The sequence below is a fragment of the Pelecanus crispus genome, chromosome 9 (assembly GCF_030463565.1).
Source record: "Pelecanus crispus isolate bPelCri1 chromosome 9, bPelCri1.pri, whole genome shotgun sequence".
In the NCBI taxonomy this organism is placed as follows: domain Eukaryota; kingdom Metazoa; phylum Chordata; class Aves; order Pelecaniformes; family Pelecanidae; genus Pelecanus; species Pelecanus crispus.
Window position 1 is genome coordinate 27,865,524 of NC_134651.1, and position 23,418 is coordinate 27,888,941.

General features: G+C 42.2%; 1 protein-coding gene and 2 non-coding genes across 6 annotated transcripts; all 3 read right to left on the reverse strand.

Annotated features, from left to right (window-relative positions):
* Positions 1 to 278: 278 nt before the first annotated feature.
* On the reverse strand, positions 279 to 22,407 carry ATG16L1 (autophagy related 16 like 1). Of its 4 annotated transcripts, XM_075716258.1 has the most exons (19): positions 22,293 to 22,407; positions 21,292 to 21,385; positions 19,173 to 19,278; positions 17,565 to 17,638; positions 17,108 to 17,359; positions 16,247 to 16,312; positions 13,308 to 13,394; positions 12,537 to 12,593; positions 12,295 to 12,342; positions 11,470 to 11,572; positions 8,682 to 8,787; positions 8,492 to 8,562; positions 6,883 to 6,954; positions 4,697 to 4,817; positions 3,755 to 3,860; positions 3,079 to 3,228; positions 2,625 to 2,672; positions 2,160 to 2,261; positions 279 to 1,759 (listed from the first exon to the last, which is right to left on the reverse strand). In XM_075716258.1, exons 1-19 carry the CDS (start codon positions 22,405 to 22,407, stop codon positions 1,666 to 1,668), a joined length of 1,872 nt encoding a protein of 623 aa, XP_075572373.1. In that variant the 3' UTR covers positions 279 to 1,665. The 4 variants fall into 4 exon arrangements, with proteins under 4 accessions (XP_075572373.1, XP_075572374.1, XP_075572376.1 ...); XM_075716259.1 differs by lacking the exon at positions 12,295 to 12,342; XM_075716261.1 differs by lacking the exons at positions 12,295 to 12,342; positions 12,537 to 12,593.
* On the reverse strand, positions 7,821 to 8,083 carry LOC142594381 (small Cajal body-specific RNA 6). The gene has a single exon (XR_012831375.1).
* On the reverse strand, positions 10,987 to 11,257 carry LOC142594380 (small Cajal body-specific RNA 6). Its single transcript, XR_012831374.1, has one exon.
* Positions 22,408 to 23,418: the final 1,011 nt, after the last annotated feature.

Genomic DNA, 23,418 nt, shown 5'->3' on the forward strand with positions numbered 1-23,418 from the left:
TAAGACTTCCTTCAGTCTCAAGGCAGTATTCCTGAGACAGGGCAAGACCAGGTTGTATCTGCAGGATGACCAGCTTCAAGCTAAGAGTGTTATCCTCTTTCCCCCTCTACAGCAAATCCTACAATGCAGCTGACCACAAATCCATAACTCATCAGGAAAATATAGCAGAGAAAAACATTTCAGGTTCCCCTCTTCACTCATTCAGAACAAGGTCTCACACACAGACACACAAATAAATGAATCAGAGCATTGTGGGGTTTTAAAAGCAGAACACAGGTTTATTTACAATCAAGTTCTTATTGGCAGCTGAATAAATAAAAACTTTGCCCCATGTACTCTAATTCCCCTCTGCAGAAAGTGTCTGAACAAAAGGCTAGGCTAGAGAGATACCTGTTATAGCAGCTGCCCCCTAATCAAGCCCCTTCAAAGAACACACTTCCTTAGTAAAACACTATCAGGAAAGAAGAAAATAAAGTGCAAATAAAAAGGCAATAAAACGCTGGTGGCTTGTCTTGCCCAGATGATGTGGAAAGGTTTGGCTGGATAAAGTTATGCCAGGTAGCTCACACCCAGCCACATCATGGTTTTGATGCTTGAACAGGGACAGAGCCAAGACACTGCTCCGTAGCACAGAGGGCTCCAGCGCTAACAGGAATATTGCACATGTGCTCAAGAAGGGGGCAAGTGGCCTGGAATTGCCAGCACCAAAACAATGGATTTGGGATTTAACCCCACTGCTCCCCGTGTTCTACTGACAGCCTCCAGGACAGGACAGATGAACAGAAAAAGGGACCAAATGTCTATATTCTGGTACTGAAGTCACAGTATGACTACATTCCTTATCACAGCAGCACAACAGAAGTTGAACTTCCCTCTCCTCACACCCAGTAACCAAACTGCCTGTTGAATAAAAAGATTAAAAATCTCCTATTTTGTGATATCCAAGCTGTTGAAGGGCATTTTAACAAAAGGGTGCCCAAGTCCTGAAGAATGGACCATTGCCTTAAGAACCGGTGAAACTGATACAAAGAGTTCACATGACAGTGCTGGAGAACCTATGTCAGTATCAGAGCAGATCTGAGTTGAGCTGATAACTCAAAAAGACAGAGCTGCCAGAGCCACGGGAGACTCTCTTTAGAAGCTGTTCCAACACTTCAGACTGCCTAGGACCTGTCCATGTTTCAGGATCTTCTCACCCCATGCCTGAACTAGGCCACAAGAACAGAACACAGGAGACAGGACATGTATTAAGTCAGCATACACAGTAACTTCTTTCCAACATTTCCAACTCAAGAAGTGCTGCAGATACATTTGTGTGACAGGGTATTTGGCACAGCTGTCTGGTGAGGAATCCCACTAGTATCTTCAGCTCCACTTGGTGCATAGATACTGCATGTAAAGGCATGACTAAGTAGCATTGTCCATCCAGAACAGCTAATCCCTTGCTGAGTCCGAGTGCCACAGTGCAGTTACAGCCATCAGAAGTCTCTGCTTCAGGCTCCTTTTCCATTGCTTTAGAACTTTCCTCTGGAAAGTGAAGCCCATGCGATTGTTAATATCCCAACTCAGGATGGATCTGGGCTCAGGTCTCCATTCTGTTCAGCCACGGACCAGCACCACCATACACAGAGGCGCTGGATGCTCTGCCTTTCACCCTCCATCCAGTCAAAATTCAGACCACAGGACAGCCTTGTTTCCTTTGTCCACACTGACCACATGGGCACCTGCTGGTGACCATGCGACTGCATTGATAGAAGAACTGAAACGGAAGCCAGGCATAAGTTTACAAAAAAGCTGAATTCCACAACAGCATTTAACACTGGAATGAAACATTATAGTACTTTGACTATCAAAGAAAAAGCACTTTCTCGGCTCTCAAGAGACTTGGGCTTTTAATAAGCCTAAGAGAGATAGTTTCTTTATAATATATTAGATGTACTTTATTAGAATCATATCTCAGTTTAAGAAGTTGAACAATAACAAATCTAACCTTAATTCAATCTAGAGAATACTGCCATGAATCCACAAAGAACGTGCATATTAAAAATTCTCACACACCAATGTAAGTTGCAAAGCTGTACAACTACAATTCCTTCATAGCCCAGCAAGATTCACAACCCAGACCCCTGCTTTAGATTATATGGCCAGCTTCCCCTCACCTGTGATGCTTTGCAAGCGTCCTCTCCAATTTCCCTGTGAGCACATTCCAAATGTAGAGGGCCCCATCAGCTGAACCAGCAGCCACATAGTTGCCATCAGGACTATGAGATCAGAGAAGGTGCAGAAGGCAGAGAACAATTTTCAAGTCAGCAATTTATCAGCACACACCATCACTCCACCTGCAACTTCCTAAGCAAGCAACTTTGCATTAAATAGTCTTATAAGAGTTAGTGTTAGCAGCTGCTAACACTAAAGAGGTGAAAGCACTTTGAAATCGGAGTTTCCAAGACATTGGATGAACATCTACAGATATACTGTCTTGACCAAGAGGCAACCTTGGACAAATCACAAACTCTTCCCCAGTTTTTCTAGTTGTAAATGGGGACAATGCAGCCAAGCATCAGGAGTCACTCGCTTTTGTTGGGGAAAGATTTATCAGCTATCTTGCTTATATCTGTCCTTACCTGAATACAACTCTCGTCCAGTCAGAGCCACATTTGAATCCCTGGGCACTGAAAAGTTAGAATCAGATAATTGTAAATTCATTTATAAGAAGATGGACTTCCAGGTTCTCACTAAAGAGCATGGTAAGGATTTCTACATGGTTTGGATTAAGATCCAGTATCCCTTTATCACAATTTGCATTTCTCATACACCCTCCTCAATCGCATCTGAAGAAATTCTTTCCTTTAGGCCAAAGGCTTCTAAGCCAAGCTATCTTCTTTATAGAGGTAAATGAAAAGATCCACCAGAGCAGATCTTTGCTGTTAGACTCTAGAGAACTTTGCCACCCATGTAGGAAAAAAAAGTTAGGAGACTGGTCTCTCCATGGAGATACTGAAAAACACTCCAACGCTGAAGGCAATCTGCAATCCAAAGTTCTGAAATTCATAGTATTCTTATGGAGAACACACTCACCTGAACGTCTGCTTGACAGCACTAACCCGCAGATCAATGATCTTTAGTAGATCATCACGGGAACAGGTCAAAAGCTCTGTTCGCTCTGAGTTCAGGTCTAGAGCTGTGATTCTTCCAAGCAGCTCCAGTTCTTTCACTATGCTTTCAGTCCTAAAGACAGAAAGAAAAAAAAGGAGAGAAAGAAAAAAGAAAGAGTAAACCAGGGTCCAGTAGCCTAACCACTACATCAAAACTCTGACTTGAAGAGGAGAGAAGGGATTACTGGTTTATTCTCACATTTTGATTCTTTCCAAAGCTAGATCTCACTGTGGATATTTCCAGCCAACAGTTAGATACTACTTTCTTCACAATCCCACCCTCTGAAAAAGTAAATAACATCTAGAATGGCAAGTACTGACCAATGAAAAATATTTACAAGAAAGCAGACTGCCTTTTCAGAAAAGAATTGGCATCCCCTCCCCGCCCCCCCCCCCCCCCCCCCCCCCCCCAAATCCCAAACAAAACACCAAGTAGTATTAAAGTAGTTACAAAAGTCTCATTCAATGGCCTTCTGCAACTCTTATAACAGTCTCATTAGCTTCCAAGCTCAGGAAGAAGAGTTCCCTAGTTCAGATTATACTTGGACAGCAATCCCATAACCATTCCTACACTATAAGCTTTCTTACAATAGTTTTACCTGATGTCCCAGAAACGAATTTTCTTATCAAAATGTCCACTCATTACACATTGCTCAGTACATACGATGTCATTGCAACTAGATCCTGCAAACACTGTTTTTATACCTAAAAAGGATAAACCAATGGTGACACACTGAAATTTATACTGTACAAACTGACAAAAACAGAGATGAAAAATAATCACTATATCACACACACACAGTGGCCACACAGAGCAGCGTCCAAGGAGAACCACAGGGCACACAAACTCCCTCTCAGAATAATCCTGACTTAAGACTTCAATGACTTCTCTGTCCTTCTCAATCTCCTTTGCTGTTGCTAATATCCCTTTAAATGCTCCCATGACAGCTGCTTTACTTCCACTTCATATTTAGACAGCTATAATTTGCTACTGTTAAACAACATGAAGCTGTCTCCTTGACCTATTTTTGCAGTCCAGGTATCAAGGTAACCTTGAATCTCAATTTCTCTTTCAGTCCAAACAGGTTTAAGAGCCATCAATAGGAGAAAAAACAAGGAAATAAGGTGTTTCTCCCAAAGAAAAATCTGGATCCTAGCATTTCCTTCATTTGAGATGTTGAAATTTTTGGTACATTTCCAAGAGACATTTCGATCCACCTCAGGGTTAAGAACTCTGACCTAGCTCAGAGTTTTAGTGGAAGACTAAAACACCCACCCCCAGACTGGTAAACAAAGAACACTCACAGAACACAGCTGCTGTTAATGTAGTAGCTTTAACAGTGCTTCCTGCATACACATGATTTCTTATTCCAGGTAACAGGCAAAAAGAATCTGATTACTTGAATAACAACAGAAGATGGCATGGCTGCTAGTTTTTGCTTTTTTAGACTAGCAAGAAGATGAAATAATCTTGCTGATGTCAGACTTCCATTTACATTCAGCAGAAGTACAGAACATGGATGAAAGACAGGTTTCCTTACAAACTTTGCTGCGGAGGTCCCAGAGCTTGAGGGTCCGGTCGTGACTTCCCGAAACAATGCGTGCATTGTCCAGCAAGAACTTGGCTGACAGAACTTTACCGCTGTGACCTGTCAGGGTGTGCTGAGGATGACAGGTTTACATGGTAAAATTGTACAGTTCCACTTGTTCCCTTTCCTCGTAGCTTACTAGTTCTGCTATTTAACAACTCAAAGACAATCTTAATTCATAATTTGCATGTCTACTGCATTGCTTGGAGGGGAAAAAAAATCTATTGTAGTTAAATACAGAGATTAACACTGAGTAGGAGTGTTAAGTACCACAGAGTTCAGCCTGAAGCTGGGAGACAGGTCACCTTTGGCTGCAGTTTCTCTAGCTACTTGGGGAACCTGCAAGCTCTCTTCCTCAACACTCTATACACCTACGTTTCATGGACAGATGGCAACTGTAACACAGCCTTGCAGGAGCAATGAGGAGAAGGGTTAAAGCATGCTGAAAATGGAAATTGTGCCTTCAGGTTTTTTATAATGAGCATCTCTCAAGGATACAACAGGGTATCTAGTCTTGACTGCTGTTACATCTTCAAGCCTGAAAGCTGAGACAACCAGAGATTTCAGAAAAACTCCCTGCAGCAGTTTCGGTAACTGCAGGGGGAGGCTCTTTGGGGCTGAGAAGAACATGAACCACATTCACTTCAAACTGCTGAATATTTACATACTAAATCACAAACCAGATAATGACTGACTGAAGTAAGAATTGTGCAAAACAAGAGAGAAGTCTTTGGTATATAGTTAGATTTTTTTAAAAATACTCAAAAGGACTATCAAATTACACAAAGCAGTCTAGGCTTGGGAAATACAAAAGAAAAACTCTTAAGAATGGAAAGGAATGGGAGCAAAGTTTGGGTAAAAAGCGAACCTGATACACAGCACAAACTCTGAAATAATGAGTCACTCCATAAAGCTCACTGTCTTAAGGGACACAAACGCCATAAAGTAAGGATCTAAATTTTCACTCTACATTTCTCTTCTGCTCTTGCTGCACAGTCAGTACGTACAGATATTTGCATTTAAGTAGGCAGTTTGTGGCAAAATTTACCATTATTTCAGCTTCACTGCCTCCTGTTCATGTGCAAGCCATGACAAATCCATACCACACACACTCGAAACAAAGAATGCACTATTTTATCTCAGCGAACAGTGAATGCACTCACCAAAAGCTGGTAGTCACCAAGGACACCAAAAAATGACAGGAAGATACTGTGAACCCAGGATGTTTGCAGGGATAACTAACTTTTTATAGTGAGTAATCTATGGTCTGCTAAACTTTTATTCACTATAATTCACATCCAATAGTAGGTTTTGCAGCCAAACAGAAGTTGCAAAAGAACTGATATTCTTCGCTTGCCTAAATGAGATCTGACATCTCCACACTGAGAACTACCCAATGAATTACAATGCAACTGTACGTTATAACTGACATGTGAAATGTCAGAAGATTCAGGACAAAGTAGCATCTTCCTAAAAATAAAAAGTTGAGGAAAAGTGTACATAGGAATGACAAAACTCTTAGAAAACTGAAAAGAAACTCTTCTTTTGGTCAAAGGTGAATCCTTCTTTAAACTAGAGCTAAGTGCTGGAGAAGAACATGAGTACAAAGGAGCTGGGAGGAGAGGAGGAATCTTTCAAAAGACATTGAGAATAAAGTCAAGCAGTTCTAGGCTTTGCTGCCTTTAACAGCTAGGCAAAGGACTCCTTTTCAAGAATGCTGCTCCTGACCTAAAACAAAAAAAATCCCTCTGTCTTCTGCAAACACTTCTTCAGCAGTCCTCTCCTTGGATTTGAGGCTAAAACATTGAAGTGGTTCTCCATAAACCATAAGAAGCATTTAAATTTCTACAGAGGGTGATGCAAAAGTGTATTGGGTTTATGTGATAAGGTTTTGCTAGCAGGGGGCTATATTGTGAAAATATGCAGTAACAAGTTTCCTGCAAGGCTGTGCAGAGACCAATACTGTATTTTTGGTCTTGCTGTGAAGACCCTTAAAAGAAATAAAGATCCCATTAACAAAAAGAATTATTGAAAGTGTCTGTAAACGCCCAACTTCCAAAACTGCCATGTCCCCTTTGGACAAAACTGGAAATACAAGACAAACAGCCTGAGCACTGCTTTGCCTTCAAGAGACTCACCCGTAATCGATTGTCATCAACTGTCCAGATTCTGCTGGCAAAGTCATTTGAAGCTGCTAAGAGGTAAGAACCCTGTGAACACAAGATTAATTTAAAACTACTTCTGTAAGTCAATATGCAAATTAAACTCAAAAGTATTTCCAATAAATTGTTAAAACCATGTTAGTGCTATATTGTCAAGGGAAAAAAGGAACAAAACTAAAACCACAGTAGCATATACCAGTAAGGAAAGCTAGTGTTACAACCTTCAAAAAGGTTATGGCTTTTAGTTCTCAAAATGTGACAGTGATTTGTAGAATCCTGACTACAGATAAAATGAGTAACAATAACCAGACCAGAAAGGACATTCTCCTTTCCCTTCTGCTGCAGTGAGGAAATGGGTTCTAGTTTACCCTTATCTATTGTGGGTTTTTTTCCTTTTTGATTTTTCACAGGGAAAAAGCCCTACATCATCTACCCCCACTGCCTACATAGGCCTCAGAGTGGCATTAGCCCAATTCTTGCAATTTTCATTACAATTCTAACGTTTTAAACTAAGATTCCAAAAACTAAATCTGTCCAAGGAGAGATAAATTGACTTGTTCATGGCTTTAGGCTTAGGGCTCTTCCAAGTCATCCATGATAGAGAATGGACACCACAAGATTCATGCTTGCACCCCTGTCCATCTCAAAAGACTTTCCTGAATCCTTAAAGCCCATTAGCATCTCACCTCAGGCAGTTCTCACCTCAAATGTGTTCAAGCAGCTTGTGAAAATCAGAACTAGTTTATTCTGCAGATTAACAGTGCCAGCAAATCTCTAATGAGCTAGTCAGTGTTCAAAGGAAGGATCCTTTTGGGTACGTATCAATAAAGTTTAGCACACAGAATCACCAAATGGAACAAATGATGTCAGCTTTCGTCTACTGTCTATGCAGTAAAGCATTGTATTATGGGAGAGGCCTCAGCAGAAAAGTCATATCACATGTCCAGTTATAACAATCCAAGACCCCAAACTCCTTCAAGTAAGACTGTTGGATGCTGATACCAGTCATGTCTCCAATACTTCAGGTTAACATGAACTGAACACATCACAAGCTGTCAGCAAACACTCTGCCAGCCACACCATTACTGTGCCATGACTGGTGAGAAACTGCTGGGAGAAAAGGTCATGGAAGTGCAAGTCTTAGGATAATCAGCCCTTTTACTATTCATCACAGACCTCAGCAGAGCACTTATGGAAACAAACTTCACAGAAATAAAGTCTCAGTGTATTTGCTTCTTTTGTACTGTTATGCCAGCGTTAGTAGGAAGCTGAAGACTAATTTCTTACTTTAGACAAAGGCTAGTGTATTTTATTGTAATTTTATCATAATAGTCCATAACAGCCAATGTCTGAGCTGCATATCATCTTCTGAATTGTAAAGCAAAGATGATGATTACAGACTGCAGCATATCAAATAAAGATCTTTTCTACAATTTTTAACTATTTGTAGTTACTCTCATAAGTATTTTAACTCATTTCTTAGGTAGCTTTTCAAAGTGTTAGAATGGAAATTGATAGCAGAGGACAATATAATTCAATTGATTTATTCCCAATCACAAACAGTGGATATTGCACAGATACTCACAGCACTATCAAATTCTATGCTTGTAATCCCAGCATTACTACCAGAGAGGGAACCCTTGGGCTCACACCTATCTGCACAGAGAAAGACGAATAAAAACTTAAGCAATGGGTTAGAACAGAAGCTGACACAAAGTGAACTATAATATAAGTTTGTTTAGCATCCCACCATACCCCAAAGCAAAAAAGTTTACCTCCCAAGACTTCCCAAAGCTTAACCCTCCGGTCCATGCCTCCTGTTGCTAGTAACCGGGAGCCAGGACTGAACTGCACCGCATTCACCTCCCCATCATGTGCATCCTGAGGAGTGGGAAGAACAGAACAGCCACCCAAAACAGAATTAGCATAGACCCAAGAAAACCACAGATTAGAAAGCTATAGAACTTAAAGGTTATACAGAACCACAGCTGTAGATCTTTCAGCAGTATATAGGAAACAAAGCCACAGACGGAAACTCTACTATGGTTGATGGTGTACAAACAGAGCAAAAAGGCTGATCCTTATCTAAAGAAACAAAACAAAAGCATGTAAAGAACACCACTAGCAAGAACTCAACACTGATAAACTGCCAGAAGCCTTACAACGCTTTGTAGGTTTAGGCTTTATATGGTAAGGCTTTTAAGTTACACCAGAAAAAAATTAAGGAAAGGACAGGAGAGAAAACAGTAATAGGTGATATGCTGTAGCAGAAAACTAACTTTTCATTTCTCCAACTAGAGCCAGCCATGGAACATGATCCAATCAGTTCATACAACCACAGAACACAAGTCAGGCTTGAGTTAGGAAAGTCTGCTAGAAAACAGCATAACAGATTAACTGCATTCACTTAGTGTATTGGTGATAATGCTACTTTATATTGGTGATCAAGCAGTACCAGCACAGTTGTGACAGCACCTTCTCTCACAAAGAACTTGGGCTTAAGCTGTGGTTCCTATCTGCAGCTGCAGTGACACCCCTGCACCCCTGCTTTCTCACAGCTTAATGTTTTGAAGCTTGAGTTGGCCACTTAACAGCAATTCTTAATATTTTAAAACCTATGAGAATTTTAAGATTCCTTCCTTTTTTCACCTGTTAATTTCACAGCTTTATACTACTTACCCACACAGTACTAGTACCACATTCTTAATTCATTTGCTGCATTCCTTTTCAAGTATTTCCAGTAACTGCTCTTTCAAAATCAGTTTTTCTGGAAACTTGTATTTTTCTGGAATTGTTGCTTGAACTTGGTCTGCCAGCTCCTATTTAGGGGTCATCACACTTCAAATTTGATCTTTCTACAAGTGCAGAAGAGTCATTCAGAACAAAACTGGTCAAAGGTCTTGCCTAGAAACTGCGTCTGAGAATGATGGCCGAAGTGACTACCTTCTCCACCTTCCCAAGCCTGTTCTACTCATCTCTCCAGAAGTGAGCCCTGCCTGCTCCCTGTAGCTGCCAAACCTCTGGCACGGAGTCCTTGTATTCACTCCTGGAATCATAGAATCATTTAGGTTGGAAAAGACCTTTAAGATCATCCAGTCCAACCATTAACCTAACATTACCAAGTCCACACTAAACCAATTAAGGGTAGACTAGACTAAACCATGTCCCAAAGTGCCACGGAATGCTCTGCTGGACCTAGACATGTCCTCACACTCCACCTGGGCTCAAACACAGGAGTTAAAACAACACAGATCATCTCCAGAAGGAACATATGGATTCCCATGAAATGAGTCGGGACTTCTTCCTTCTAATATTGCAGTGCTAACCACACATTGACTCCATACTGCCACAGTCTGACAGGCTTACTACTGCAGCTGTCCCTACTCCTACTGCAAGATGGGGAATTGGAGTGGGGCAGCATTCTCCACATTGCCAAGACTAGGGGTCAGCACAGGCTGCTGTGGTTTGCACCTCCATATTGGGAAGACAGGCTGTGCTGCTCTTGGAAGTTCAGATAATATTACAAAAGATCAAGAGAAAGGTGAAAACAACGTAACTTCTCACATGGTTCTTGAAAACCTCACATACATAGCTTTGCAATACTTTTTATGACGAAATTAGCCAGGATTATATCTGTTGATCAACTGTGTTTGCTGTATATAACCAGAGGAGGAGAGAGGTTGCAGCACATACTGCAGCTATGAACACCTCCTCTGATGCTCCCTATTCAAGCCAGCTTCAAGCTGTCACTTAAGATATGACCCTATTCTCACTTAAGGTAACATTGCTATTCCCTCCACCCCATGACCTCCACTAGAGAAGATGGTAGCAGGGCAGGCTAGGAATACACAAGCCTCCATGCTGCAGTGAGACACTCTTGTCACTCTGGATGAAAGAAGTAATTTCATATCCATGAAATATCCACGTCCAGCATTGGAGTGCCTGAGAAAGCTCAAGAGGAATGTTGAAACAAGTAGCTGCGTTACAAGACAATTTGCCACAGTATCTTTCATTCAGAAGGTAATGCCCTTCACAGAAATTTAAGTTTGGCCTTGTGAGGCCAAAACAACACATAAAGGAGGTCTCAGCTTGAAAACTTTAGATCACACACAACAAATGAAGACACCCCACTACCACAAGCTCCTCTTAACCAGTTCTGTTGGATGACATTCAGTGCCACAACTCCCTTCACTGTGGAGAACTGGAACTGAATTAATCCCAAACTGTCAGCAATCTCTTCCTCAATCATAGCTCTACTATGGCATGACAGAACAGGGACTGCTGGGAGCCAAGAGGGTAATGGCGTGTAACTCCCCTGTGCCCTCAGACCTTTTACTAGTCATCATTGACCTCAGTAAGACAGACATCAAGCACACTGGCTCCAAGAAGCATTTGGGCTAGGAATTTAATGGGATGAACTATGCTACCAAATCAAGAATTCCTTCTTGTTTGGCAATGTTAATAGAAAGAGTTTCAGGCAACCAGTTCCCACACAGGCAGGATTCACTTCCTCCAAAGACAGTAAAAGGAATGGTAAAATTTGAGAATTCCTTCTATACTTACAAAGACGCATATGGCAGTAGTGGGCACTCTCACTTCTTTACTGGCACCTGGATGTGGCTCTACATTGTCCTGGGGAGCAGGGAACGAGGACAAAGAACGCCTCCTGAGATGAAGAAAAGTAGAAATATTTTAAAACGAGGAGTGAATGATGTTTCTTTGAGTTCATCCAGATCTGTATCTGTTACTCAGCTACACTGTACAGTGATTAAAAAAAATGGGGGAAGGAGTTTTTAAAGTTTCTTTTATCCCATCTTTCAAAAACTACATTTGTCATATAACACTACGTCCACTTGTGGCTTTAGATATTTCATAGTACACCAGATAAGTTACCTGAACTGATTACTGACCTCATTTTGGAGCAGTCATTTTTCTTAATAGGAAAGAGAAACATGGGAATAACTGCAGCTGAGTTCAGCTGGAGAGACTGCAACTCCATCATTATGTCTAGGGAAACTCAACACCATTGCAACACTACATCCCAAGCAGCAAAACGCTCCATTCAAAAGCTCAGGCTGCACCAGTCAAGCAAAGACTGTCCACCTAATGCAGAGCTTGATTTAGAAGGCCTAGCTCCACTGAATACTAAGCACAGAACCCAACGACTTATTTTAAACAACCCTATTGAAGGAGCAAAGTGCAGTGGAAAGTAAGAGCAAACCCCATGTATTCTCTCCACAAAGAGGAGTTCATTGCCTCTCTAGCTGTAGAGAGTTTCTAGCCAGTGTTATCAACATTTGAAATCTAATCAGGATAATGCAGCTGGGTTCCGTGTTACTTCAATGGAATACATTCACATGCTGGACTAAGAGCGGATAATGTTTTCACCTGGCAGCATCAGAAGATTGATGTCCCAAAAGGGGAGACTCAGACAGACTGGAGGGAAAGGTCAGAGGTCAGCACACGGCAAGATGGAAGAAACAGGAAGTTGAGGAGAACAAAAAAAGAAAAAAAAAGCAGAAGCTAGAAGAAAGGCTGAAATTATTTGTTTGTATTCCCTGCATCACCAAGATTTTTGTATACATTGAAACCAATATACAAAACAAAGAGGTGAAAGTGTTCTAACCTACCCAAAGATATTAGTGATAGAGTCCAGAAGGCCTCCAGCTGGCTGGGAGAGTCGCTTACTGAAGGAGGGGAGGACAGGTTTAAACCTTGTGAATAGCTTCTCCACATAAAGATCAATACAAACACATTTCATAGCAACAAGTCTCCAGAAAGACTCCCTCCCCTGCAGACCCAGTCCGAAGACAGAAAACACCAAAGGCAGACATCAGTTCAAAAGTCACCAGTAACTACAACTCAGAACTTAATTTGTGAGTGAAGTTTCTTCAATTTCCCTCAACCTCCACCCTGTGAATTACTGGGTTTAGATATAACAGTCTGCCAAGTCTGAAGTTTCACCCAAACTAATCCATGTTCTCATGTAACTACTTCTTACTTTCCACTCACTGCCATTTTGGAGGAAGAAAAAGCTGCATTTAATCTAGGTGAAGGTATTCTCAGCATTGCAGCTAAATCAAAACACACAGCTATTTGTGAAGTCACATTGATCTCTTGTATAGTAAGATATAACACAACAGGCACTGCAATACCCATTTTATTGTCTATTTTGCTTTTAAACCTTTGTTTTTAAGATTAGACACAGATTTTTCAGACACCAGTTTAATTTATTTATAACATAGGAAAAACAGAGCATTTCTAGAGCATGGTAATGGAGAACACAGCACATGAGTTTCATACTGCTCTGGTGGAAGTACTAAACTGTGTTCCAGCTAAAGGCAAGTAAAAACTGTAAGTAACATTCCCGACATGATACAAAAAAATCTCGGTCTACAAACCTGGAAGTTCGGCTGACAGCTCGCACTGGAGATGTCTCCTCAGCTGTGTCAGAGGTTTCATCTGCAAGTACTTCAATATCATCATCCCTGCTGAAGTAAGAGAGAACACCTCATTTTCAATCAGCCAGAGCTTCCTATGGAAACCACCCACTGATGTATATGAACTGAATGGACAACACTGTTCCAAGGGTCTGTCAGTGTCTGCTTCAACCTGCATCTAGGTTTACTTAGCTGTAGTAACATGGAGGTAGATCCAGACAACACAAACACAGATCTAGCTGTCACTGCCAGAGATACTACATTCAACATACAATGTCTGAGAACAAGTACATGCAGCACCTAAATTTCAGTTTTTTCTTTCCAGCTGCCAATTACACTCTTCACTGACAACAGGTCTGGGATTCCTGGCTCCCTGTATTTATGTTGACAGGCATCCTTTCCAGATTCCCTTTACTACAGGCATTATATTTCAGCTTGCAGCACTACATACACCATTATAAGGACCTATCACATCTGAGCAAGACTTTGCTACAGAGTGAATTATATTTGCTGGAACAGTTACAGAACAGCAAAACCATGAGTTTTTGCAACCCCAAATATAGGTGATATCCTATTTTCACAGCACCTTTTTTGCTGTTCCAAAACAAGGAAGTATTAAAAAAAAGCACAAGAGTTGGAATTTTCCTTCTTCATCCACACCAAAGACATATGGATACTTTCTATACTATTGTACTTCAGGTGCTGCTCCATTAAGTATGAGGGATGTTTTGGTCTACTTCATTAAAGTGTTGGTGTAAAACTGAACAGAAGTATGAGGTTCCAATACATATACCATAAATTAATCCAGCTGAAGTACTCGACTAATGCTAAAAGGTTCTTCCTCATTAGTCATCATGGGCTCTGACAGTCTAGTATTTTTTCCTTCAATGATGATTTTTCCTCCACTGCTGATTTTGCAGGACAAACTATTTTTAAACACACTATCAACCTGATGTCATTTGACTGAACAGGAAGTTTAAATTCAGCATTTAAGTAAGAATAAACCAATTCCTGCCATCAGATAACACTCAGCTGCCAAAGAATTGAAGAGGATGGGACCATTTTTAATCTCTCATTTCAGAATACAGCTGCACTTTAAGTTCTAAGATTTTGGAAGACAGTATATATGAAAAGGCTATGGAAGATATATACTCTGATTGAAAATATCAGGTTGATATTTCAATAAAACACTACCAAGTTCCACTGATACTTCTTTTTTAAAATCTGAAGTTTGAGCTATTCAAATTGTACGTAGCAGAAAAAAAAAAACCTCCCATGTTAGCTTAATTTATTTTTGAAGTGACTATAAACACCAGGGCATACTCCTTGAAATGCTACAACTTCCCCCTTCAGTAAGCAGCACATTTATACAATACAAACCCTCTAAATTATGAAAGAAGGAATCAAAAACATCTGTGAAGCAGAGTTTGAGTAATTTACAGAAGCATCTAGATTTGTTTTTTAAATAGGCTTCTTTTTAACTTCTCAATGTCTCATATCATTTATGAAAATTATTTATGAAACACTGAAACCATCAACCCCACTACAACAGGAAGTAAAATATTCAAGCCGTTGTGCTACAGCTACCTCTGAGCTCAGTTTTAAGATAGAAAGGTCTCACTTTGGGTAACGGGAGAGGAAGAAGCTTAACGGGAAAGAGGTCACAGACATTACATGTGTGTTTCCCCTCTTGGTGCAACATTATTTATTAAAGAGTTTAATATTCTAAGATATTCCATGTGTGTTTACATCAAACAACATGGACAAAAGGGATATCACTATTCTTATGAGCTGGGAAGACTGTCCTCTGGTTTGGGGCTGTCCACTGGCCTGTGACACAGAGGTCAGCAGTAACCTTTGTCATGGAGAGTCACACCTCAATAAGCTAAGAGAATGGGAGCATTAAACATTTATTTTAAAAAAGCAAAGCAAATTGTGCTAACTAGTTGTATTGTTAACTGCAGTTTCAATTTTCCTTTGAAATGTTACAAGCTCTCTCATACTCCCCTTACACATGCTCTTCCTACCTACCCCAGACTTTTGCATGGACCCTCTTCCAGAGCAGATACATTGCTCCTATCATGTGCAAGGACACGCAGCACAGAGATGATTACATGATGCTAATACAAAGATATCAGATATCAAGAAAAAGCCTGTACACTGCTCTGGCACTATGCTCTGAGGACTGTCTTGGCTGTTTCCAGTAACAATGCAGCAGGTGTAGTTTTGCTGGATTTGGCTAACACAAGTGCCAATAACCTTATCAACCTGGTGCAAAGCACCCATACCATCAACTACCCACTTCAGTCAGCTGATTAAATACCACCCAGGAGTAAACATAGCAGCAAATATCCATGTGCTGCTGCTGAAAAAAACAAGAGACTAGAGATATTTCTCTCTGGCTTGCCAGGAAAAGTAACTCCACATCTATATTTTTTTCCTACAGAATAAGTCTCTCCCAGTATGGAAGTGATCAATATACTTTCACCCACCTTAACGCACTCAGTACCTGCTCCTGCAGGAAATCCTTGATCCTATTTGTAGTCTAACACTTAAAAATGTAGGCATCTCAGAAGTTTACTGCTCCACAATTAAAGAACTATTTTAAAGACTAAAGGCACCACATAACAAATGTTTTTATGCTGAAATAAGAACATATATTCACCATATGAACCATTCCTAAGACTTTCAGTCCAAGCATCTATTTTTAGTCATAACAGAGCTCCTTCTTCTGGAAGTTCAAGTAGGGAGAGTTACTGTACATTTCTGACTTTACACCAAAGTTTAAACACTCCTCTTCATCGCCAAATTCAGAAATAACAAAGATACCATTTATCATGCATCTGCATAAAACTAAGCATGAAGTGATGAAGGAGACTCTGTAAATCAAGACTGCTTACGGTTCAACAGGCAGGGGTTCTTTGGCAGCTTCTGCTAGCTCCTTCTGCAGCCTGGCTTGTCTTCTCCTAAAAGTAAAACAAGACTATTTAAAAAAAAAACAGCCACACCCAGACCACTGCCCTAATTTTATCTCACTTTTCATACTCAGTGCAGGAGAGACAGTGTTCTTATTGTGAATAGTGAAGGACAAGATCAATTGAGTGAGGCAATAAAGCAAAGTGTACCTACAGCCCTTTATGATCCATATGAATGAGGTTTTGCTTGGAGTGCAAGAACTTGCAAAAATAATGATTATGTTAGTAAAGATAATACAAAACTGCCAAGTACTATGAGACTTGTCTTATAGCTCTTAGCCTCCCAAGTATTGTTAGTTGGCAAGTAACCTGAAGCAATTCAGAAGAATAATAAAAATTATTATTTTGCAAGGAAAAAGAAGTACAAACTTATTTTTACAAGTTATACATAGTTCAGTCTCATGGCAGCTTCTCCTTTTATCAGAATGCAAAATACACTTAAATTGGTTAAGTCAAAAAAAGGAGATAACTAGGAGTAGTATCAAGATGCAATATGAACAAGAAAAGTCCAAATCCAATACCAGAAAAAAGTTTGTCTGATTTATGATCTTTAGGCAGTAGTTAAATGTTGCTCAACAAAAAAACCAACATGTTTTATTCATTTAAGAGACAGGAATGTTTTCACAAAGCATCTGTGTTGGCCAAAAGAAGGAACACAAAGTTCTGGACTCTCATTGTGTTGTGCAAGAATAGAGATCAAAACTAAATCCGGTTTTATCCTATGCACTCACAGTATTCAAAAATATATTGGGAAGTGGTTTGTCAAATAGAAGTCATCAATCTCACCTTGAATCCTTTTCATTTTCTGCATTTAAACGATTGGCTTCTTGTGCTTTCTCTGCCATCCAACGCGAGACCAGCTCCTGGTTGTCTTCAGTAGTTTTCCTCAGTTTCTCCTCCAAGGCATTGAAGGTGATCTGGAGAGCATCATATTCATCTTTTAGCGTCTGATTAGCTCGCTCAAGATCTTGCAGTTTGCTACGCAATTCCTGGCACTCCGTTTCCAGTTCAGAGATCTTTTGCAAATACTCTGCAATCCTGGAACAGCAACAAAATAAACAAAACAATGAGGATCTCCTTTGGGACCTATACCATCCACCATCATGCTATTTGTACAATGCCTAACAAAGGAATTTTTTAGCCCATGGCTAGGGCTCCTAGAGAATATTATAACACTAATAAATAACTCAACCAGAAGTCTGGGTCTCATACCAACCACACAGATGAAACAGTTCCTACTCACTTTGCTTCATTCATCTGCATCTCTTTGTCCTTCTGCTGCATTTGGTTATTCAGATCAATTACAGACTGGGCCAGCTAGGGAGAGGAGAAAGTTACATTACAAGATGCAGTGATGCCAGCTGGATAACAAACACTGGGCAGCAACCAGCAAGAGTACAGACCAATCTAACATCACAAGCAGGAAGCATACCTTTCAGGTCATCTTTCACAGCTTTCTATACAAATCTATTTACTTCCCCTATCACATGGTCATTAAATCAGGCAATCTACTTTCAAATGTGAATTATCAAAAAGTTATTGTCCTTTGATATCTCACTCCCTTCCCTCAAAAAGTTTCTTTACTAAAGTCACATCAATCAGAATGCATATTAGGAAGAAATTTTAAAGTCGTGGAAAAATCAATACATAAACTAAAAATTGCCAAGTAAAGTAAACCAACACATGAGTACTAACAACCGAGCAACAAATCTTCCTGTTACAGCCAGGACAGCCATTACAGGAGACATGTAGCTCACATATTGTAAACACAGGTTTCATGAAGAGTTTTCCCACAAAGTTAGTTGCTGGTGGAGTCTCTGCAGTGCACAGAAAATAAAGGGGCAGAGGCCAACACCAATAAGCTGCTGCTGCCAGCTCACAGCTACCCAGTCAGTGAGCAACAGCAAGACCCACAGCGTGCAGAGCCTTGGCTGCCCAGGGAAAAGGAAGACTGAGTTTCAAGAAGAGTGCTTGCCTGGGTAGGTGGTTTAGGATACCAGGCTGGGGGGAAAGATGGAATTTTCGCTGCTTTGACTAGTCAGTACACACCTCCTGTAGAAAGCTGTCTCCTCTTTGAAAAGCTCAGAATTACTGACACTGGAGCTTCTCCACAACTACAGTGAGGTTTGATCAAAGGAGCACAATAACATTTTCCAGGTCACTCCCACCTTCTCCCTATAAAAGTCTGCAGTACCATTCAGGTACTAGCTCCTGGACTCATTCAATCCACTGCTGTGGTTTTTAAAAACCCAATTCTGCTGATGAAGCCTCCACATCTTCCTGTCAAAAAAAAAAAAAAGATAGCTTTTCCTCTCCTCTAGCTCTCCTCCAGGCCCAAGTTTCATAGCTTACAGGACTCTTGGGCTCCCTACTGCATCTTCATGGCAGAACCAGTACTCCCTTTTCAGTCTGACACCATGGCACTTTCCACCTTTGCTTGTGTTTATTTTGTCCACTCTTTTATAACAGTGGTCCTGCAAAGCGAGACAAACGAAACCACACACAGCCACCTATTCTCTCACTCATTCAAAGTCTTGTCAATGTAGAGCTAGTGGTCACACGCAGCTCTGTAAGCCGGATCAGTTTCTTCCTCCTCTAATAGAGTTAAAAACCAATTCATGAAACACAAAAGCAAGCACTTAAAAATCATGCTCTGCTGACAATGTAAGCTCTTATCTCCTGGCTGTCAGGAAGACAGCCATCTTTGGTTTATTTTAATCATCAACATGGGGAGCTTAAAAAGGCTGTACGTGAAATGAGGAAAAAATTATGATGAATAAGCTTGGTAAAGTTAAGGTCACGTTCAAAGGGGCACGTATGGACCATACAGAACACAAGAGGACTTTCTAACCTCGCCACGTTTCTTATGCAGCTCTGTCAGCTCCTCTTGATGCTTTATCTTCAGCTGTGCCAGTTCCTGCAACTGAGCATCATTCCATGTGCCATCATGTCCTGGACTGGAGTTTGAGACAGAGGAAGAAAAGATGTCACAAACTAGAATCCAATCGCTCCTGTGCCTTTGACTAGTTAGTCTCAGCACAAACTCCCTTGGATTTTCTATACATCAGAGATACAGCTCATTCATAACAAACTAGACCACAGCTAGCTCCCCCACAACACATTTCTCAACAACCAAAATGCCATTACATAGTATTGGCAAATTAAATTTACTGAGGACTCAATTCACCTTTTTTCTACGTTTCTAAAACAGAATTCAAACGCAAATGAAAGATAACTAGCCTTTGCTTAAATTTGCATGAAGACAGTTGCGTCTTAGAAGTACACTCTCCAAATTCTGGAAGAATTACACACATTTTACCACCTCAAATTTGTTTTGGAGGGAGCTAGTGGACCTTGAAGATGCTACACATCTGGAGACAGCATAATACAGGGCACAGAACCAAAAGCCAAAGAACCAAGGGTATATTCCCAGGCCTTTGGGTTTAGAGTTCCAGGTGTCATAAGTCACTTCTCCATTGTCCCAATTACGTTCTAGCCTTACCGTGTAAAGACTTTGGGGTGTTCTTCAATTGTGTTTTACAACACAGTGGTACCGTGACATAATCTGGAATTTCTACACACCAGAACACACATATCACCCTCCAAACAACTATGATTGTAACATTTACCACTCATGCCTTTGAAAGCACAGAGGCAGGAACAGAAGTCAGCTTTTTAAAAGCATACACACACATATACATATTGCACACACAGACTTTGAGCAAGTTCACAGCTATATTATAAATTACAGCTTTTAAAAATAGTAATTTTAAGTTCATCACTGTTATACCAGACAAACAGAACAAGCATCTGTTTCTGCAGTCATCCTCTGTTGTAACAGTCCAATGGGAAACAGATCATGCATTCAGAAGCTGCAAAGTCTCACAGTGGTATCAGTAACTTAATGTTCTTCTCAAAAAAACCAAACAACAAACACACACCTCACTGAACTAATGCTGTACTAGAAGACACCGCATTTCAAAAAAACTGTGTCCAAACAGATAGGAAGCCAAGTGCTGTGGTAATATTCAATATGTCCTATAACTCTGGCCATGCACACCTCTATAGCCACAATTAGATATTCCTCCTTGGCCTTAAGGTAATTAAAAGCATTTTTCCTCAGCTATCTAGGATTACGGAATTCATTCTGTTTCAAAAAACTGTCACATACTGAGGACAGTATCAGAGTTCAGCTTAGTATTTACTTTGAAGATGTTGTTACTGTGCCCTTCTCACACTTGTCTATTCCAGCCTCATCTCTTAAGAGTAGGTGTTGAACCAGAATCAGATTCTCATACACTAAAGATGGTTCAAGACAACTGCAGTCATCAGAAAGCTTTTGAGAACTGTCACACTCCTGATTTTTACAGGAATTGCAGGCAAAGCGTCAGCATGCTGGCCAAATGCCGACGCTTTGCCTGCAATTCCTGTAAAAATCAGTTCTTCTTCTTTCCTTACTAGTAATAGTACACAATAGCCGTAACTGTATTTATTTGTTTTGAATCCTAATTAGACATGCATAAACAGTTTTGCATTATATAGCAAAAGGAACTTCAACAGAGGAAGCAACTAAGACATCAGTTTCTCCCTGCAATGCTTATAAGATCAGAAGATTTCAAGAGTCAGATCATAATCATTAGGAACTAACACTAGGCAAACATTATAAGCATTACAAGGCAAACAGATCAGAAGCAGACACTCATTCTGGTCCACCTCCATTCCTTGAGTTTGTGATAAATTAATTTGTCCAAAACGTGGTCAGATCTTTCTGCACTGTATACTGTAAACATACTGTAACTTTATCACATATTCAGAGTCTGTTATAATTTATTTTTAGTTCAACAGATTTCCCAATTTGTTTCATTCCAAGTTACTGTAGTAACCTAGAAGTTGTTTATGTAATGCATCAAACAATGGTTTAGGTTACAGTGTACATGACAGCTGACTGACAGAAAAGGAATTTTAAATACCTGATCTCATGTCTGCTCTGCATGTCATATTTTTCTGCTTGAAGCTTATCAGCCAGTACCGCATGAAGGTCCGACTTCTCTAGTAGCTTGTTATCTGAAAGGGCAAAAAGTGCAATTAAGAAGATAGCTAAAAAGCAAAACCAGATTCCTACCCTCTTCTTCTACCAGCTAAGATTAGTACCTTTAATTATTCTGACACAACCAAACATTATGCAAGCCTCCATCGCATTAGCATGCGCTCCTCTTTGATGTCAGCAGGCAAGGCAGTATTCAGCTACAACTCTAAGAATTCCTCATTAATCAAGATACTGTGTTGGACTGGTCTTATGAAAGTTCAAGAGGGAGGCTGCTCAAGTGTATTGCTACCTGCTAAAACAGAAGGAGTTCAAAGTTCAAACCCTTTACAGCCCATCAACCGATAGCAACAAGGAAAACAGACCTGCCAGAGAACAGGTAACATCCAACACTGCACACAGCCCTGCCGAGGTTTGCTTGCTCTTCCCCATAACATACAGCACCTCAGTGGGTGAGCCAGCAGGGTTAGCTGACCCCCCTACTCGCATTTGCTCCTGTCACAGCTGAGGCAGGAGAAGGATGGGCAAGTCAGCGCTGGATAGAAAGCACTGGCTCCTGAATAGCTCCAAGTTTTACAAAACATCGTGAACATAGTCAATAGCACTACTGTTCTCAATTCTACAAACATCTGAGTGGGAATTGTGTAGACAAGTTAGACATTCAATCGCTGTCCACAGCGCAAACTTGGTTTAGCCTGTGAGGGAACTGAGAGAAGCAACTACTTATTTTCCTCAATAACGTAGAAACCCCAACTTTTCTCAATTGTAACAAACATCTCCCAACCAGTCTCTGAAAATGACACACGCAAAGCCTCGGGGACCCTTTAACGCCGCGTTTTTCCCACTTTCCGAGGAGGAGAGGAGCAAGAAAAGCAGCTCTTGGCCTCGACCCCGCCGGGAGGAGCCGCGCCGCCGCGGCCCACTTACACTGCCCGATGATCTCCTCGAAGGCCTGCCGCTGCAGCCGGTCCCGCCGCCGCAGCTCCGCCGCGATGTGCCGCTTCCAGGGGGGGAAACCGGCGGCGCGCAGCCCCGACGCCATCTCCGCGGCGTGGCGGGAACGGGCAGCGGGGGCGAGCGCCGCCCGGGCCGCGGCCCGCGAAGGGCGGCCGAAGGGAGGGGGAGGCGTGCAGGAACGCCGGGAGGCCGGTGCCCGGCCCGCGGCGGGGCGAGCACAGCGGCGAGAAGCGCCCTCTCAGAGCCGGGGCTCGGCCGGCGCGGCCCGCAGCCGCCGCCCCACGCCCGCCATGGCGCTGCGGCCGCGCTCTGTCAGGGGCCCTCGCCCCTCAGCGGCGCACCGCAACGGCGACAGCGGCTGCCCCGCCACTGCCTGGCGCCGCCCTCCCGCCCGCCCCCGGCGCCGCTCCCGCCACCACCCTTGCCCCCGCGGCGGACAGCGCCGCGGCGAGATCGCACTGCAGGCGCAGGGTCAGCCTGCACCGCCAGGCGGGCGGACACTCTTCTGAGGAGAGGGGGCCTCGCGCCGCGCCATTTTGTGCCCCCTCCCGGAAGGACGTCAGCGCGCTGCCGCCATCTTGAGAGCGGCGAGCTTCGCCATCCAGCCCGTGCCGCCATCTTAAGAGGGCTCTACCCACCCCCTTCAGAGGCGCATGCGCTTATCCCGTCACCCCTCAGGCGGCGGCGGTCGCTGTCGGGAGTGGCCGCCGGGGTAGGGGGTGGGAGGGGCTTCGCTGGCCTCGGGCTGTCCAGCAGGGGAGCACGGCACCTGCCGTGCCGCCCGAATTAAGTACCGACCGCTGCGGTTAGCAAGGAGGGCACCAGCGTCCTGCCGGCGCCTGGGGCTGCCCCGCTGGCGCCCCGCCCGGCGGCCGGCAGCGCCTGGTCTGGGGAGAAACCAAACCCCTTTGCCGGCCCGCCCGCTCCCGCCGCCGACAAGGCTGCTTGTGGCTTTGGGCAGGGGCCAGGTGTGGGTCGGTTTAGGCATTGAACACTCAGTCCCCGAGTTCAGCCCCAGTTAAGCTAAACGAAAAGGAGTTGAATGCCTGGTGCCCCAAAAGCGCAGCCCTAACTGAGGTCACCCATCAGGAAAAAA

Coding starts and splice junctions, on each gene's coding strand:
- ATG16L1 (XM_075716258.1), bottom strand. CDS start 22,407: ATGGCGTCGGGGCTGCGCGCCGCCGGTTTCCCCCCCTGGAAGCGGCAC. Junction 8,563..8,681: donor GCTTTGGGAAGTCTTGGGAG/GTAAACTTTTTT, acceptor TTCTCTGTGCAG/ATAGGTGTGAGCCCAAGGGT. Junction 6,955..8,491: donor GCATAGAATTTGATAGTGCT/GTGAGTATCTGT, acceptor TTGTGTTCACAG/GGTTCTTACCTCTTAGCAGC.